This window comes from Drosophila elegans, unplaced genomic scaffold (genome assembly GCF_018152505.1).
Source record: "Drosophila elegans isolate 14027-0461.03 unplaced genomic scaffold, ASM1815250v1 contig_814, whole genome shotgun sequence".
NCBI classification, from domain to species: domain Eukaryota; kingdom Metazoa; phylum Arthropoda; class Insecta; order Diptera; family Drosophilidae; genus Drosophila; species Drosophila elegans.
Window position 1 is genome coordinate 17,843,613 of NW_024546167.1, and position 13,770 is coordinate 17,857,382.

Below are 13,770 nucleotides of genomic sequence, written 5' to 3' on the forward strand. Positions count from 1 at the left end.
CGCCGGATCCAGCCAAGCCAGTTAACCGCAATAATTTATGCCTTTGAGCCGTGTTTGAGTCAAAGTCCTTTGCTTGTAAATGTTTGTGTATTTTTCGTGACTGTGCGACTGTGCCACTGTAGGTGTATTTGTGTGTGGCCACATAATTTTGCCTATTAAAGTAAAACACTAACAGCGCTTATCATTATAGTGGAGCACAAGCACAGGAAAAACAAGGCAAACAGCGGCGAGCATCTCAGTTACGTAGCGCATCCTTTCGTCGACGCCATTTTGTTTAGTTTATGCTGTGTGTGGGTGTGTGTGCGTGTCTCTGTGTCTATGTGTGTGTGTTTGGTGTGTGTCTGACGGGGAAGTCCCTGCCTCGCACTTCCTAATGCAAAAAAGCGACTTTTCAGCACAAAATTTTTAGCAAAATTAAAATATTTATGTTGCCGACGTGCTTAATGCCCGTGCCGTTTCGCCCCAAAAACCCATACACCCACTTCCCGTTACTTCACACCACCCCCTTCGTCATCACCCAGCCTTGTTTAGTTTTTGGAGTATATGGGTATGGGTTTCCTGGTCCTGACTACGTGCGTGGTCCGGATGCTGACGATAATGAGCAGAGGTTGTGTACCCTAACCAAAAAGGTATATCATTATATTAAAACTATTTTTTAGATTTAGAAATTTAGAAATTAGAAATTTAAAACTTTATGGTTAATAAGCGATCTATCTCTGTTTATAATACCATTTATAACCATTTTTTATGATTCAAACTAAAGTATTTATCCATTAAAGCCATGTCATGTTTTAAAAAAAAGCAGCACAAAATTAATACCTCTCAACGTTACCAGGGCATTACCCATTCGATATTCACCGTCGAATTAAATATTCCTTTCCTGTTTTAATGTTGTTGTGCGCACACACACAAACATACGCGCACCCGCACACACTCACACCCAGAGGCAAATGCCCTGCATTAACTTCCTGCCCGTCCCGCCCCCACTCTTTTGGCAAAAAGCACGACACTGCCACTTAATGTTCGCGCTTTAGCAATATGAAATGCAGGACGAGGGTCCTTCGTTTTCCCACCGTTTCCGCTGCAAGCTGCAGTTACTGGCATATTAAAAACAATATATTTGCGTCAACTTTCGCATTGGTCATTTATGGCCCTTCAATGGCCATTAACTATTTACACATTTCTGGCTGCACTTCGCGCTCGCAGATGATTTACACTTTTGTGGGCATTATCCAAAGTGTCATTAAAATGACGGGGCAAGAAACTGGATTTGGGGAAAAAGTAAATTAAAGCAAACTCCTTAGGCCCTGTTCCACTTATTCTCCAGATACTTCTTTTTTTCTCTGTTCTTTGCCACTGCCCTTTACATTTCCCATTTGCCGTCTGCTCCTTGTTAAAAACGCTCGAAATTTATGGCTATTTTGGGACCTGCGGCAGCTTGCGGCTCAAATGCTCTTAGATTTTTCCACTCTGCCTTTTGCGGTTTTGGTTTCACTGGGCTCTTTTTCCTATCCATTGTCATGGCTTGTGGTCACAGGGTTTAAAGTTTAAACAATTGCAAATTTGCGTTTTAATTGTTGCCTCTGCTTCGGTCCAGAAAGTAAGAAAAACATTCGGCAGACTACAGTGTTTGTATTGCAATTTGCAAACAAAAAAAAAACAAAAAAGTATTCCTTGGTTCTGCTTTTTATTAACATAATATTTTGGGTGAAGGAAAAAGTATTTTACCATTAGGCTAAGTTTCAATCTCCTATTCGATGGCTATAAGCAAACAAATTTTAAAAGATAAAAAATATACACATTTTTGTAATAAACCAATCTGTACAAATATTTTTGCCCACCCCCAAATAAACGATTTATGCAACCCTTCAAATACTTTACACCACTCAAAAGGATGCTCAATTTGAAAGTTTGAACAAGAAGCATAGAAAAATAAGTTCTTTCAAAACTCTTTTTCTCAATTTTTCAGTCGACTGCATTTGATTTTATTTCATTTCTCAAGCCAGCCTCGACAGATGGCAAATAAGTTGCCCATACGCCACGTTGTGCACCATGCTCAGAGGAAAACGGAAAATAAAGAGGACACACAGAAAGAGCTGGCATTGAAAAAACCTCAAGAAATTCAATTCCATAACAAATGAAGTGCAAAACAGATGTCCATCTGCTCACAAATATAAACTGTGAACTTGGAAATGGGACAATGAAAATAAAAACGGAAATTAAGTCAACGGCCAGCCGAAAATAGTTAAAATATTCAATGTGACTTTTGACCACTTGCTTTGTTTTTATTTTCGTTACGTTATTTTTTTCCCCCGCTTTATTTTTTATGTTGCCCTGCAAACTTAAATTTAAACAACTAAAAGCCTGTACATATCTCTGTCTAGTTGTGAAAAATGACCAACAAAACTGATGCAACTCGCTGAGCAACAAACTAAAACCCACAAAAACCGAAACCAAATGTGGATGATGGAGAGTGTTTGTGTCGATGAGACGGCGGCCGCATTTCGCACAAATGTTGATACTTGACCGGGGGACGGTGGATTGTACTGCGGAAAAATCCCCATACCCATGTCCATCTCCAAAACAATTCAATCCCCATCCGCATCCGCATCCGCATCCGAGAACCCCACAAAACCCAAAACCTGTACCGGCCATTAGATGATTTATAGGTCAGAGATGCCAAACCGAAGCCGAAAAGGAAAACAAAAGCGAAACCGAAATGAAATGAAATCGAGGTCTGGCAACTGCAACAGCGATTGACAGGACATGCAGCGAAAGGACTTGTGCACTGTAATAAAAATATTTCCAATATTGGTATTAATTCTATGTTTTCTTTGATTTATCAGTAAAAATTCGATTAAAAATAAATATTATTCTAAATAAGAATTCAATATCTAGCAATACTGATTACATTTCTTATGTTTTTAATCACTATATCTTAATAAATTTATTCTTTGTAGTCTTCTAAAACTACAGGAAAAGCGTTGATTTTTTTCTCTGCATTATTCGGTGCTCAAAATGGGAAACAGACACATTGCAGACGTGCCACAAAGTGTTTTCCTCCTTCATCTCATCCTTGGTCGACAGTAATTAACGAAAATTGCTCTAATGAAAAATGCTCTGGTAATTGTGGATTGCATTGACAGCAGGCAGGTATAAGGGTTAAGGGCTTAGGGTTATGGGGTATAAACGAGTATATATTCGGTTTCACACATGTCGAATTCGAATTTGCCAACGGGAAAGTGTTAGGTTCCACTCCACTGCCATTGTTCTGCGCGGTCCTATTGTTAATTAATAATTCACTAGATTTCGGAGCAATGGATTGGATAGATTGAGGTCATGGTTTGCAGAAGTCTGGGCACCAAAACAGCCAGTGGGACATCGAAATGGGATATCGAACTGGCAGCAGATATGAAAAGAACATCTCCATTGTTATATTCGGAATTTAATATCTTTGATTTCAAACGAAATGTTTTAAACAATGAAACAATGGGAAAAAATTTACGCTGATTTTACAGGTTATTAATATTGACACCAGGGCGTTTAAAGAATTTTTGTTGGTCTCCTAGCTTTTCCAATATTTATTATGTGTTGGTTTTAATAATGCATACAAGAAAATTTTTTAATCTTTTATTGGTTATTTACAAACTAAAATGTTCATGCTTATATTTTAAAACATTTTGATCTACTAAAGTTTAAGTCATACCTTAAATATTCTAAAAATATTCCACCAAAAATTGTTACCCAATTGCACCGTCTCTCTGTCCCTCATAACTTTTTACCTTTCACATTCTCGTAACTTACTCCTTCTCCCCGCAGTTCTTAACTATTCATAACTTTGTGAATTCAATTTTAGCAGCCAGTCCCCCCACAACCCGATCCAATCAAGGAATTCCCCCGGCTAAAATTGCGATCCCAGGAGAGGTAAACACTTTAAGGTGTCATATGTAGCTAATGTGGTGGCAAAACGAAAACGAAAATGAAACGGGAGAACCCACCTGAACGGAGCTGACCACAGCAGGATATTGCAGGTGTTGGCAGGACATAAATTCAAATTTGTAACACAACTTGTTCCCAACTGTGAAACTGGGGAAACTGGGAACTGGAAAATGCGAAGGGAAAAAATTGAAATTAAAAATTTCTGCTGTTCGAGAGTATGACAATACAAAGGCACCCACATCAAGCATTTGTCCTGTCGGCATTTGCCTTTCACTCCATCTCCATTTGTGTGTATGCGAATGTCCTTCGTGTGCGACATTGTTGTATGCATATTCGTGTGGCACTTGCTCGTTTATTTGCTCGCATTACAATTACCAAAGGACCAAAAGCACCTCGCTGCCCGTGCACGTACGCAATTTGTTTGCACACCTCCACCTCCACCTCCAGCTCCACATCCACCTCCACCTGCACAAGGGAACAAGGACTAGTGTTAGTTTGCCCAGCAACACAAACAAATTAATTTTAGCCAGACACTCGAAATGTTTAGAACATTGGGCAATGTTTGTAATTGAATATCGTGCGGGGACCGAATCGAACCAAACCAAAATTTCACTGCCGAACACCAGTGAGTCAAATTATGCAAAACTAATTATGATTATACGAGCAGCATCGCATTGTCGATGGGTTTCGCTAACTAGAATCGAGGCCAGGATGTCACAATAATGTGTCAAATGACGCGTGGCCATGGCAATTCACTGGTGAATTCCATTACAAAGCTTAAAATGTGCATCGAAAACGCACTACACAAAATGTCACATTATTAGCGCCAACTAATTGGTGTTGGGCCCAAATTATTGACGACATTGAGCGATGAGGGCTGCAGTTTTCCAAAAAGAAAACAATCTCTGATGTTATTACTAAAATTAGAAGCTTACATTATGTACAATAAATTTATTTCTAGCATAATAACAAGTATCTTAATTCATGTTTTTTTTTATTTATTTACAAGCATTAAAATTGAACTCATTAAATTTTATAAGATAGCCAGGCATATTATTACATATATTTCAAGTTGGAAGTTAAGTAGTTCAAACATATCTAAACAAAAATAATTTTTTAAATCATTTATATTTAACAGACAAAAATTTAAGTGTATGCTGAATTTGTAATTAGATATTCAAACATTTGTTTATTACAATTTGTAAGTTCGCCATATCACATGACATATATTTTAAGCAAATGGCTGATTAATTAAAAAAGAAACTAAACAGAGTCAATTTAATTGACAAATAACTGATACCATTTCTTGTAAAATAACATGTAACAAATTTATAACAAGATATTCAAACATTTGTTTATTAAACTTAGCCACATCACATGACATATAATTCAAGTAAATGGTTGAGTAATTAAAACCAATGTACACATAGTAAACAAAAAGAATCAACACATTAAAATGTACTCAAATAAAAAACTGTTTTTGCTTTGTTTATTATATTTTATTTTTTGCCAGCGGAAGTTTTGAAGCGGCGCCTGTTTACGGGATATTAAAAGGATACGTACTCATGCATATAAAGTGCCGACGGTCACATATGGAGGCTGTCCCCGCTTTGGGTTTCCGCTCATTTGCCAGAGTTTTTTCTACACTTTTTAGTGGGCTAAAGTTATGCAGACAAAAAAATTTGTTTCGTGCTCATTTTTATTTTTTAAGTTTCTACCGCCAACTTCTTTTGTGAGCTGTCAGAACGTTAAGTGTTGAACGCGCCTTTGTGAGCCACAGAGAGAATTTTAATTAAAACTCCTAATGAATTTTTAACAAGAACTCCGGCGCAACTTAAAGAGCAGAAGCCAAAAAAGCCGCAGAAAATCCCTGGAGTCGGCGAATTTCCTAGGGTTTCTTTGCTCTATCTACTCACTTCATTCCCTTTTTTATTGTGGCTGAAATTATGACCACAAGAGCAGCGCCAAAAAGTCATCACGTGACCACACAATTGTGTGGTCAACACGTTGACCCCTTGATGCCTTTTTTTGCCCCCATTTTATCCCTTCGAGATTCGCTGCTAATGACATTTCAACTATTTTAATCTCCTCCCCGCTCACTCGGCATTAATTAAATTGCAATTTCTTTTGGCTGCGGTTGCTGCTTTTGCCGCCTTATGTGTGCCAGTATTTGCACATCCTGCGGCCAGTTAGTAAGGAAAATCTATGAAGATAAGCCCCGAACAACTTGCGATTAAATTGACAGCACAATTAGCTAAGGACCCTCCGGGTAGACCATAAATACTTCGAACATCCGGCAAACAAACAACAGCAAAAGATTGCATAAATCTCCAGTTGGAAGGGCCCAAAAAACAGGATAACGAAGCTCCAAGGATGCCGCCAGTCTGCATTAACCCGATGGCTGCTCTTGGCATTATTTAAAATCACAGAGCCTTCAAATTGCATTTTAATAGAATTTATTGCGCCAAACCGATTTCGCCAAACGAGAAAAATAACCAGAGCGGATGCGGAAAAAAATTACAAAAAAAGAATAGAAAAAAATGGGAAGAATAATTTCTTGCTACTGCAACACTTGACTTTCCATGTTGTTTGAAGCAATAAAATGCTATTTTCGAGCAGTCGCATTGATACTGGGGAAAATGGAGAAAAATGTAGCAGAGGGCGAAAAAGGATACGATAACAATGGCAGCTTTTCCCAGCTGAGCTCCTGCTTGGATAAAAAAAAAAAAAACCCGAGCTCCGTTCAGTCGAGCGCATCAATTCCGCCATTTCGCAATTCAAAATGCGAAATCCGTTGCCAGGACGAGATGCACAAATGCAACACAAATTATTACTTGGCTTCGTTCCAAAATGTTTTAAATTACAATTTGCAAAATATATTTATACGTCTTGAACAGCAGGCTTGCTGCTGCACCCGCGCCAGTAGGGAAAATAGTGCAAATGGGGAAAAGCGGGTAACGGAAAACGGAAAACGGGAAAAACTGCAGCCGCAGGAAGCCATTTAGTTCGGCTTTTTAACCCCCAAGGCGAGGCCATAATTCTTTCATAAAAATCAACAACCAAATGGCAACTGTTGTCTGTCTGTCGCCCAGAAGATAAACTTTGCTTGCCACTTTTGTGAATAATTTATCTGCCATGGTCACCACTGCGTATGCGTGATAATCGTAATTTCTGTAAAAGGTTTCAAGAAATGACAAAAGAAAAGCAGTTAACTGGTAAATTAATGGTTGAAATTTTCACACTTATAGAAAATTGGCTGCCCCTAAGAGTTTCGGTTATTTACGCCTTAAACCAGAAATTAAAACCTTTTTTTAATATTAATGAATTTTTTTTTGACAAAAATGACATCATGAAAAATAAATATGCAGCTTAAATAAATGACTTACTTGTTTTTTGTACCGAGCGCGCCCTGAAATTTTTTTTCAAAATTACAATTATGACTAATACATGACAGTGAATAAATGGGTTTAAAAAATCATTCTCTCAACTTGTATTACAAAATAAAAGCTGTGAATGAACAAAAGCTTAACCTGCATAATCTGTTCAAAAGCATATACTGATAAAAAAAACTTTAATAGTAAAAACAAATATCAAAATATTGAATATTAAATCATAATTTTATATACAATTTATATTAAATTGCATGATATAGTATTAAAATATTTGAATTACTTTTGACAGTTTTAGACTTAAAATAAATTATATTTGATTTAAGTGCATTTTATTTAGTTTAAATATCGCTTACATTTAAATTATATTTCCATTTCCATATAATTAAATGCAAAATGTTCAACAAATGTAATATTTTCATATTTAAAATAACTAAAATCAGCAATGAATGAACATCAAAGCGAAACGTATTAAAATAAGTAAAATATACTTGCATTTACTAAGTCTTTTTACCAGTGTAACCAAAAAAAAAAAACATAGATGAAAGTTAAACTGATAATGAGGCCATTAAATAAAAAAAACTAAAAAAGTAAAAGTTCCAAAAAGGCACGCTCGATATACACTGAAATTGTATATACAAAATGAGTTATATTATTTTATAGACAGTCTGTTATCTATACCGTTTGGAAGAACACGTTTAGCTCAAGAATGCTGCTGAAAGGCTTGCTCCTAGTTCTGTCATCTTTGCAAATACATTCGGAACCCATATTGAATGATCTACCCATAAGCATAGGAAAAGTTCCCTGGCAGGCCTCGGTTCAAGTAAATGGCATCCATCGCTGCGGTGGAGTTGTTTACAGTGAGGACATAATCCTGACCATAGCTCAGTGTGTGAGAAAAGTCGGGGTGAAGATGATATCAGTGCGAGCTGGCTCTGCCCTAAGAATCCTTGGTGGTCAAATCAGAAAGGTTAAGAAAGTCAGGATGCAACTATTGGGCTTGCGACCTAGTGATGTGGCCATTCTGCAGCTGAGCTCACCTTTGGACTTAGGTGCCAACGTTAAAGCCATTGAATTATCCAACGAACTGCCATCGCCTGGCACTAAAGCCACGGTTTCCGGTTGGGGACAACTCAATGTCTTAATTCCCATGGAATCGGAAATACTATTGAGGGTCAACCTCATAGTCCAGGAACCAATGAAGTGCGCGGCCATCAGCACTTTGACCGGGAGACTTATTAATATAGACGAGTTTTGTGCTGCTCCCTGGGGAGTTATACCACTCGCCTGTCAAGGATTCGTCGGTGGTCCTTTGGTTTCCGACCAAAAACTAATTGGCATTGTGTCCTGGAGAAACACCTGTGGCTACCTTAATAAACCTAGTGTATTTGCTAATATTCCAGTACTTAAATTATGGATCCAAACCACTGTTCAGCTTATGAAGGGTTTTCAAATAGGATAACAATGTATACTATTTTTTTGAGCAGATTATTTTAAGACCTCTTCTTCTCCTAAAATATAATAATATCCAAGCGCAAAATAAATCCCCAATACAATTGGCCCTCATCCAAAAAAAACTAGACAAATATTTATATTTGCAAATTGTTTTCGTTTACCCATAAAATTTGTGCACGTGCGCACACATATTTTTTGTGCCTGCTTGTATTGCGAAATTGAAATTTAATTCATTTGCAATTTATTCTATGGTCTGGGGAGTGCGGCACGGATGAATATTATTAATACGACCCATAAGCCCAATAAATGCCCATGATTCCTCGCGTTGTACTCGCCGTTGTTGTCATTTCTGTGTTTCTGTGTTTCTGCTGTCGCTGGCTGGCTCTGCATTTTTTATGGTTATGAGCCTTATTGTAATGACCATTAAAATTGGCATTGTTATGACCGTTGTCAGCCATGAGCCATGAGCCATGAACCATGAGGGGGTTTGACCCACAGAGAATGACAGTGCAAATAAAGCCAGGGATGAAGTCGCGATCTGAAGAGGATTTAGTGTGGTTCTGTGGAAGAATACCTAAGCTCTGTAAACACGATCTTGTTCTAAAACTTGATGTATCAGAGCAGTTAAAAATTATTGAAACTATGTTGATTGCTTTATATTTGCTGAAATAATAAACAAATATTACAAGTAAAATATCAATGTAAACCAAAGCTATCTATAAACGATCTGGCTTTAAAATATTTATTGGAAAGAAGTACCAAATCATAAAAGCTACTTTGTGTTATACTATGTTTTGAAATAATAATTTTTTAAGAACTAAATAAAGTATAGCTTTTTGACTTTATTTACAATTTTCATTAATTGTCAAGTTTATATACATATTCATATTATTCAAAACTCTATAAAAACGGAAGTGTCTTAAGATCATTTTAATTTTTACATAAAAAAATAAAATTATATGAAATTTTAAATAATACAAAATAATATAATAAATATGATATTTGGATCGGATTGAAATCGATAATGCAACCCTGTGCAAATCAGCGGGAGAAGCAGCATCTGCATTTTCAGCTTAATAATTACAATGCACACACGCACAAGCCCACACACACACACACACACACACACTGAGGCACACACACACTTAAGCACAGACACATACGCACACGGGCAAACAATTGCCGTTGCATCTGCGAGCAATTTGAACATGGAAAACTCGCTGGCGAGCTGAAAAACTGAAGGGAAAAACCTGCTGGAAAACTGGCAGACATTTGCACGTCGTCAGCGTCGACACATTAAAATAAATGAGACTTTTGCCTTAAAGCAAGCTGCTGTTGTTGTTGCAGGTGTTGCTTTTGCTGTTGTTGTTGCAGCTGCAATTATTATTGCCGCTGTTGTTGCAGAAGCATTTCCACGTTTTTCCCAACGCCTTGAAAATTACACGCAAATTACAATGCATAACGAAGAAAGCTTTCACAGAGAAAGAGCGAGAAGCGAGCGGAAAATGGAGAGGAACTTCCTTTACCCTTCGACTTTCTGATTTCCCACAGCCTCCCCATTGCCACGCCCCATGACCCCATTTATCCTTAGTAAAATAAATGAAAAAAATCACAAAAAAAATAAGTTGCCTCCTGCTTAATTACATTGTAAAACTCATTGGCAGTCGGTGGTGGGATTCATCGCCAGACTTTGCGATCTGAAGTTTGGGCAACCCAGGCAAATTCCATACCTTTTGTTGCCCCATTTTCTTTTGTGGTAATTAAATTGAACTTTTGTCTGCGGCTTTTTGACAGTTGAATGCATTTAACCATTCGACAAGGTGTAAAATGGCACAAAGAGTTTTGTGTGACTGCTGCGGTAACTGTGTAAAACTCGATGGGGATAAAGATGAGACTCTATTCCCTTTTAAGTTGAAATTGTAATACGGAAAATCTAGAAACTTCCGTTTAAGCTTAAAAGGGATTTTTGTAAAAGTTAACTTTCATTCTTTGCTACTTAAACTTTATTATTTTCAATGTTTGTTTAAGACATCAATCTCTTCACTAATCGATTTTCTTCTGCTTTTAATATTAAATTAAATTTTGGTTTTGGGGGACTTTCAATTTATTTTTTTTAACTGCATAAAACTCAATGCTAGTTGAGATAGTTTAGCATATTTAGAAAAACCCAAGAACTTACAATTACTAAATTTAAAACACAAATCTGTTAATTATTAAGCTAATTACTCTTTCATTTATTTATTTTATTTTATTTTATTTTATTTTATTTTATTTCTTATTATGAAAACACATTTAATAATTTCCTATTTTAAGTCCTTTAAAGTCAAAATCATCAATTGAATTTTTATTTTTTGAATCCGTTTTAAATAATTAAATTGCAGTCAAACGTGCTACCTCACGATTAAAATAATTTTTTTTTGGATCGGACCCAGGGAACATCCGAAAAGGTCCTGTTTTACAGGCACCTCGGGGATGGCACGGTTTCAGGACTGCAATATATGGAAACATCACGTACATCAGGACACCACAGGGTCCCCTTTTCCCCAACCCCCCTTTCCTGTCATTTGCTTACTGAAATTAAAAAAAAAAAACCGAAAATTCGCCATAAAAATTCATAGTCTACTTTTTGGGGTCATCCTTATGATCACTTCTTCTTTTCCTTGCTGGTTTTTTGTGTGTATGTGTGTGTGTATGTGTGTTTAAATTTTACCTGATTTTTTTCTGCTGTTGTTTTTAGCGTTTCCCCTGCTTTTGTTCACTTGCTTCTGTTGTAGCCAGTTGAAATTTCTGTGGCATGATGCCAACCAACTTTGACGCGTTGCCAGTAACACGTATGCGTGTGTCTATGGATATTTGCGATGGTGTGCTTGTCACTTGTTGACGGTGTGAAACTGAAGCAACAGCACAAGTCGCCCGCCGTTCGGTTTTCGCCCCCAAAAGTGGCTTATTGGGTTAACGGTTACGGTTAAGGTGGCTGAAAGTTATAGCTTCTGCTGGAAAAGCCACACAAATGGAAAATCCGAACACCTACTATGTTATTTGTCGAATCAGTGTGCAAAACAATCAGGACTTAATTTGATTTTGCAAAGATCTTGGGAGGGAAATTAACGGAAATATTTTATTATAACATAGAATCCTTTAAAAGAAAATATGCTTTACCAAATTAAACAAAGCCCGATAAATGCTAAGTGAATAATTTGTAAAATCTTTTTAAAAATAGTATTTATGTCTTTTTAAATTAATTTGTATAGACAAGTGTCATAAATAGCCTACAATATTTTAATTACACAAATTGCAATAAATCTAACCATATAATACCTCGCACTCTAAAAGTGCGAGTCTTATTACATTTTACATGTCTGTCGTTAAAAACCAAATGTAATTTTTTTACAAAGTACTAAGCGAGAAGCAATGAATTTAGAGAATGGAAATTGAATCATAAATATTTTTATCTTCATCAATTCATCACAATCTTCTTTCCCCCGCGCACAATGATGCCGAAAACTCCGCGGGTAAAAAATTTCATTTTAATTTCCATGCCCAAGTGACAAACAGTCAATCAAAAAGCAGGCTAACAGGAAGGAGAGATGAGGTCAGAGGAGAAAGCTTGCTGTTACCATAATTTCACCTTGACACCTTTGTGACCCGTCGCCACCCGCTGCTCATCCCACTCCCTCGCGAATATTTATGGCAGAAATTTAAAATTAATGATGTGTGACGTGGAATTGTCGCCAAAAAATGAAAAGGCAGGATGAAAAGCGCTACGATAAGCGGAAAAACTCTAGAAAAATATGGCAGCAGACTGCCGCGTTTCATTTTCATTTCATTTTACTTCATTTTGTGCAATCATTTCCCCAACGATTTCCCATCAAAATTTAATGAAAAAAAATTATGAAAAAATAAAATTAAATGGAGAATGAAAATAAAGAAAAATGTCCCAGAAATCAAACGCTCCAATTACTACAGCTCAACGATGCCAAGTCCATTGGCTGTGAGCTGTGGAATCGGGATTTGGCCAAATGCCGCAGTTGTCTCACGACCTTTTGCCAAAAACCCATTAAGGTTTACCATAATTCCCGGAATTATTTGGCCTGCAGTGTCAAGAGGTCACTGTCCGAAAACTCCACAAGGTCATTGCCAGCAATTGGCGAAACATGTGCTCCCAAGTGCAAAAACTCTTCAAAAAACACCTTAAGGAAGTTTGTTAAGTCCGAATCTTCGAATTTTCGACCCAAGGCAATAAAGCTTTCTGTACTAAAAGAAAATAATAAATACAGAAAACTTCACGGCGCCAATCCACTTAAAATGGATAAAGAACTATCTCTTTACGCACAAGAGTGGGCCAATGTGAGTTTAACTAACAGATTTTTCCTATAATAGGAAATACAATTCTGTTGGCCTTAATTCCTTGGTTTTGAAAAACTTAAAAAGAACATTTTACTGACCCAAATCCAATTTATTTTCTATTCCAGCACCTGGCTTGTAGAAATCTTCTGGAAACTCGACCTTTACCCCTTTATGGCGAGAACATAATGTCTGTGCGCAGACCACTTTTCAGTGTGGAACGAATAATAAAACTCTGGTACCAGGAGAAGTACAATTACGATTATTTGAAGCCAGGTTTTAATCTATACACTGGACATTTTACTCAGATGGTTTGGGGTGAAACAAAGTACCTGGGAGTTGGCGTAGCTACGAAGTAAGTTAAGCTCTCAACTTACACTTTATCTTGCAATTTATAAAATGTTCCCTTAGTAATTTTTGCATTTGGATTGTGTGCAATTATAATCCACCTGGAAATATAGGCGGACATTTCCGCGAGAACGTCTTGCCAAGAAAACTTATTCTTATCGAATCGGATTCGGAGGCAGAATCCCAGGAAATTATAAAGAGCAAAAAGCGTGTAAAAATTTAAAAAAGCTATTAACACATTTTGTTATTGTTTAAATATTATGTAAATAAAATATCCAGGAATCAAAAATATTTA

General features: G+C 36.8%; 2 protein-coding genes across 2 annotated transcripts; both read left to right on the plus strand.

Annotated features, from left to right (window-relative positions):
* The first annotated feature begins 7,995 nt into the window (after positions 1-7,995).
* Positions 7,996-9,113, plus strand: LOC108147911 (trypsin alpha). Its single transcript, XM_017274673.2, has one exon. The coding sequence runs from the start codon at positions 8,038-8,040 to the stop codon at positions 8,788-8,790; it is 753 nt and encodes a 250-aa protein (XP_017130162.1). The 5' UTR covers positions 7,996-8,037; the 3' UTR covers positions 8,791-9,113.
* A 3,525-nt stretch (positions 9,114-12,638) lies between these two features.
* Positions 12,639-13,742, plus strand: LOC108147909 (Golgi-associated plant pathogenesis-related protein 1). The gene is made up of 3 exons (XM_017274671.2): positions 12,639-13,130; positions 13,256-13,482; positions 13,539-13,742. The coding sequence occupies exons 1-3, from the start codon at positions 12,693-12,695 to the stop codon at positions 13,696-13,698; spliced, it is 825 nt and encodes a 274-aa protein (XP_017130160.1). The 5' UTR covers positions 12,639-12,692; the 3' UTR covers positions 13,699-13,742.
* Positions 13,743-13,770: the final 28 nt, after the last annotated feature.

Coding starts and splice junctions, on each gene's coding strand:
- LOC108147909 (XM_017274671.2), top strand. CDS start 12,693: ATGGAGAATGAAAATAAAGAAAAATGTCCCAGAAATCAAACGCTCCAA. Junction 13,131..13,255: donor ACGCACAAGAGTGGGCCAAT/GTGAGTTTAACT, acceptor TTTCTATTCCAG/CACCTGGCTTGTAGAAATCT. Junction 13,483..13,538: donor GGAGTTGGCGTAGCTACGAA/GTAAGTTAAGCT, acceptor ATGTTCCCTTAG/TAATTTTTGCATTTGGATTG.
- LOC108147911 (XM_017274673.2), top strand. CDS start 8,038: ATGCTGCTGAAAGGCTTGCTCCTAGTTCTGTCATCTTTGCAAATACAT.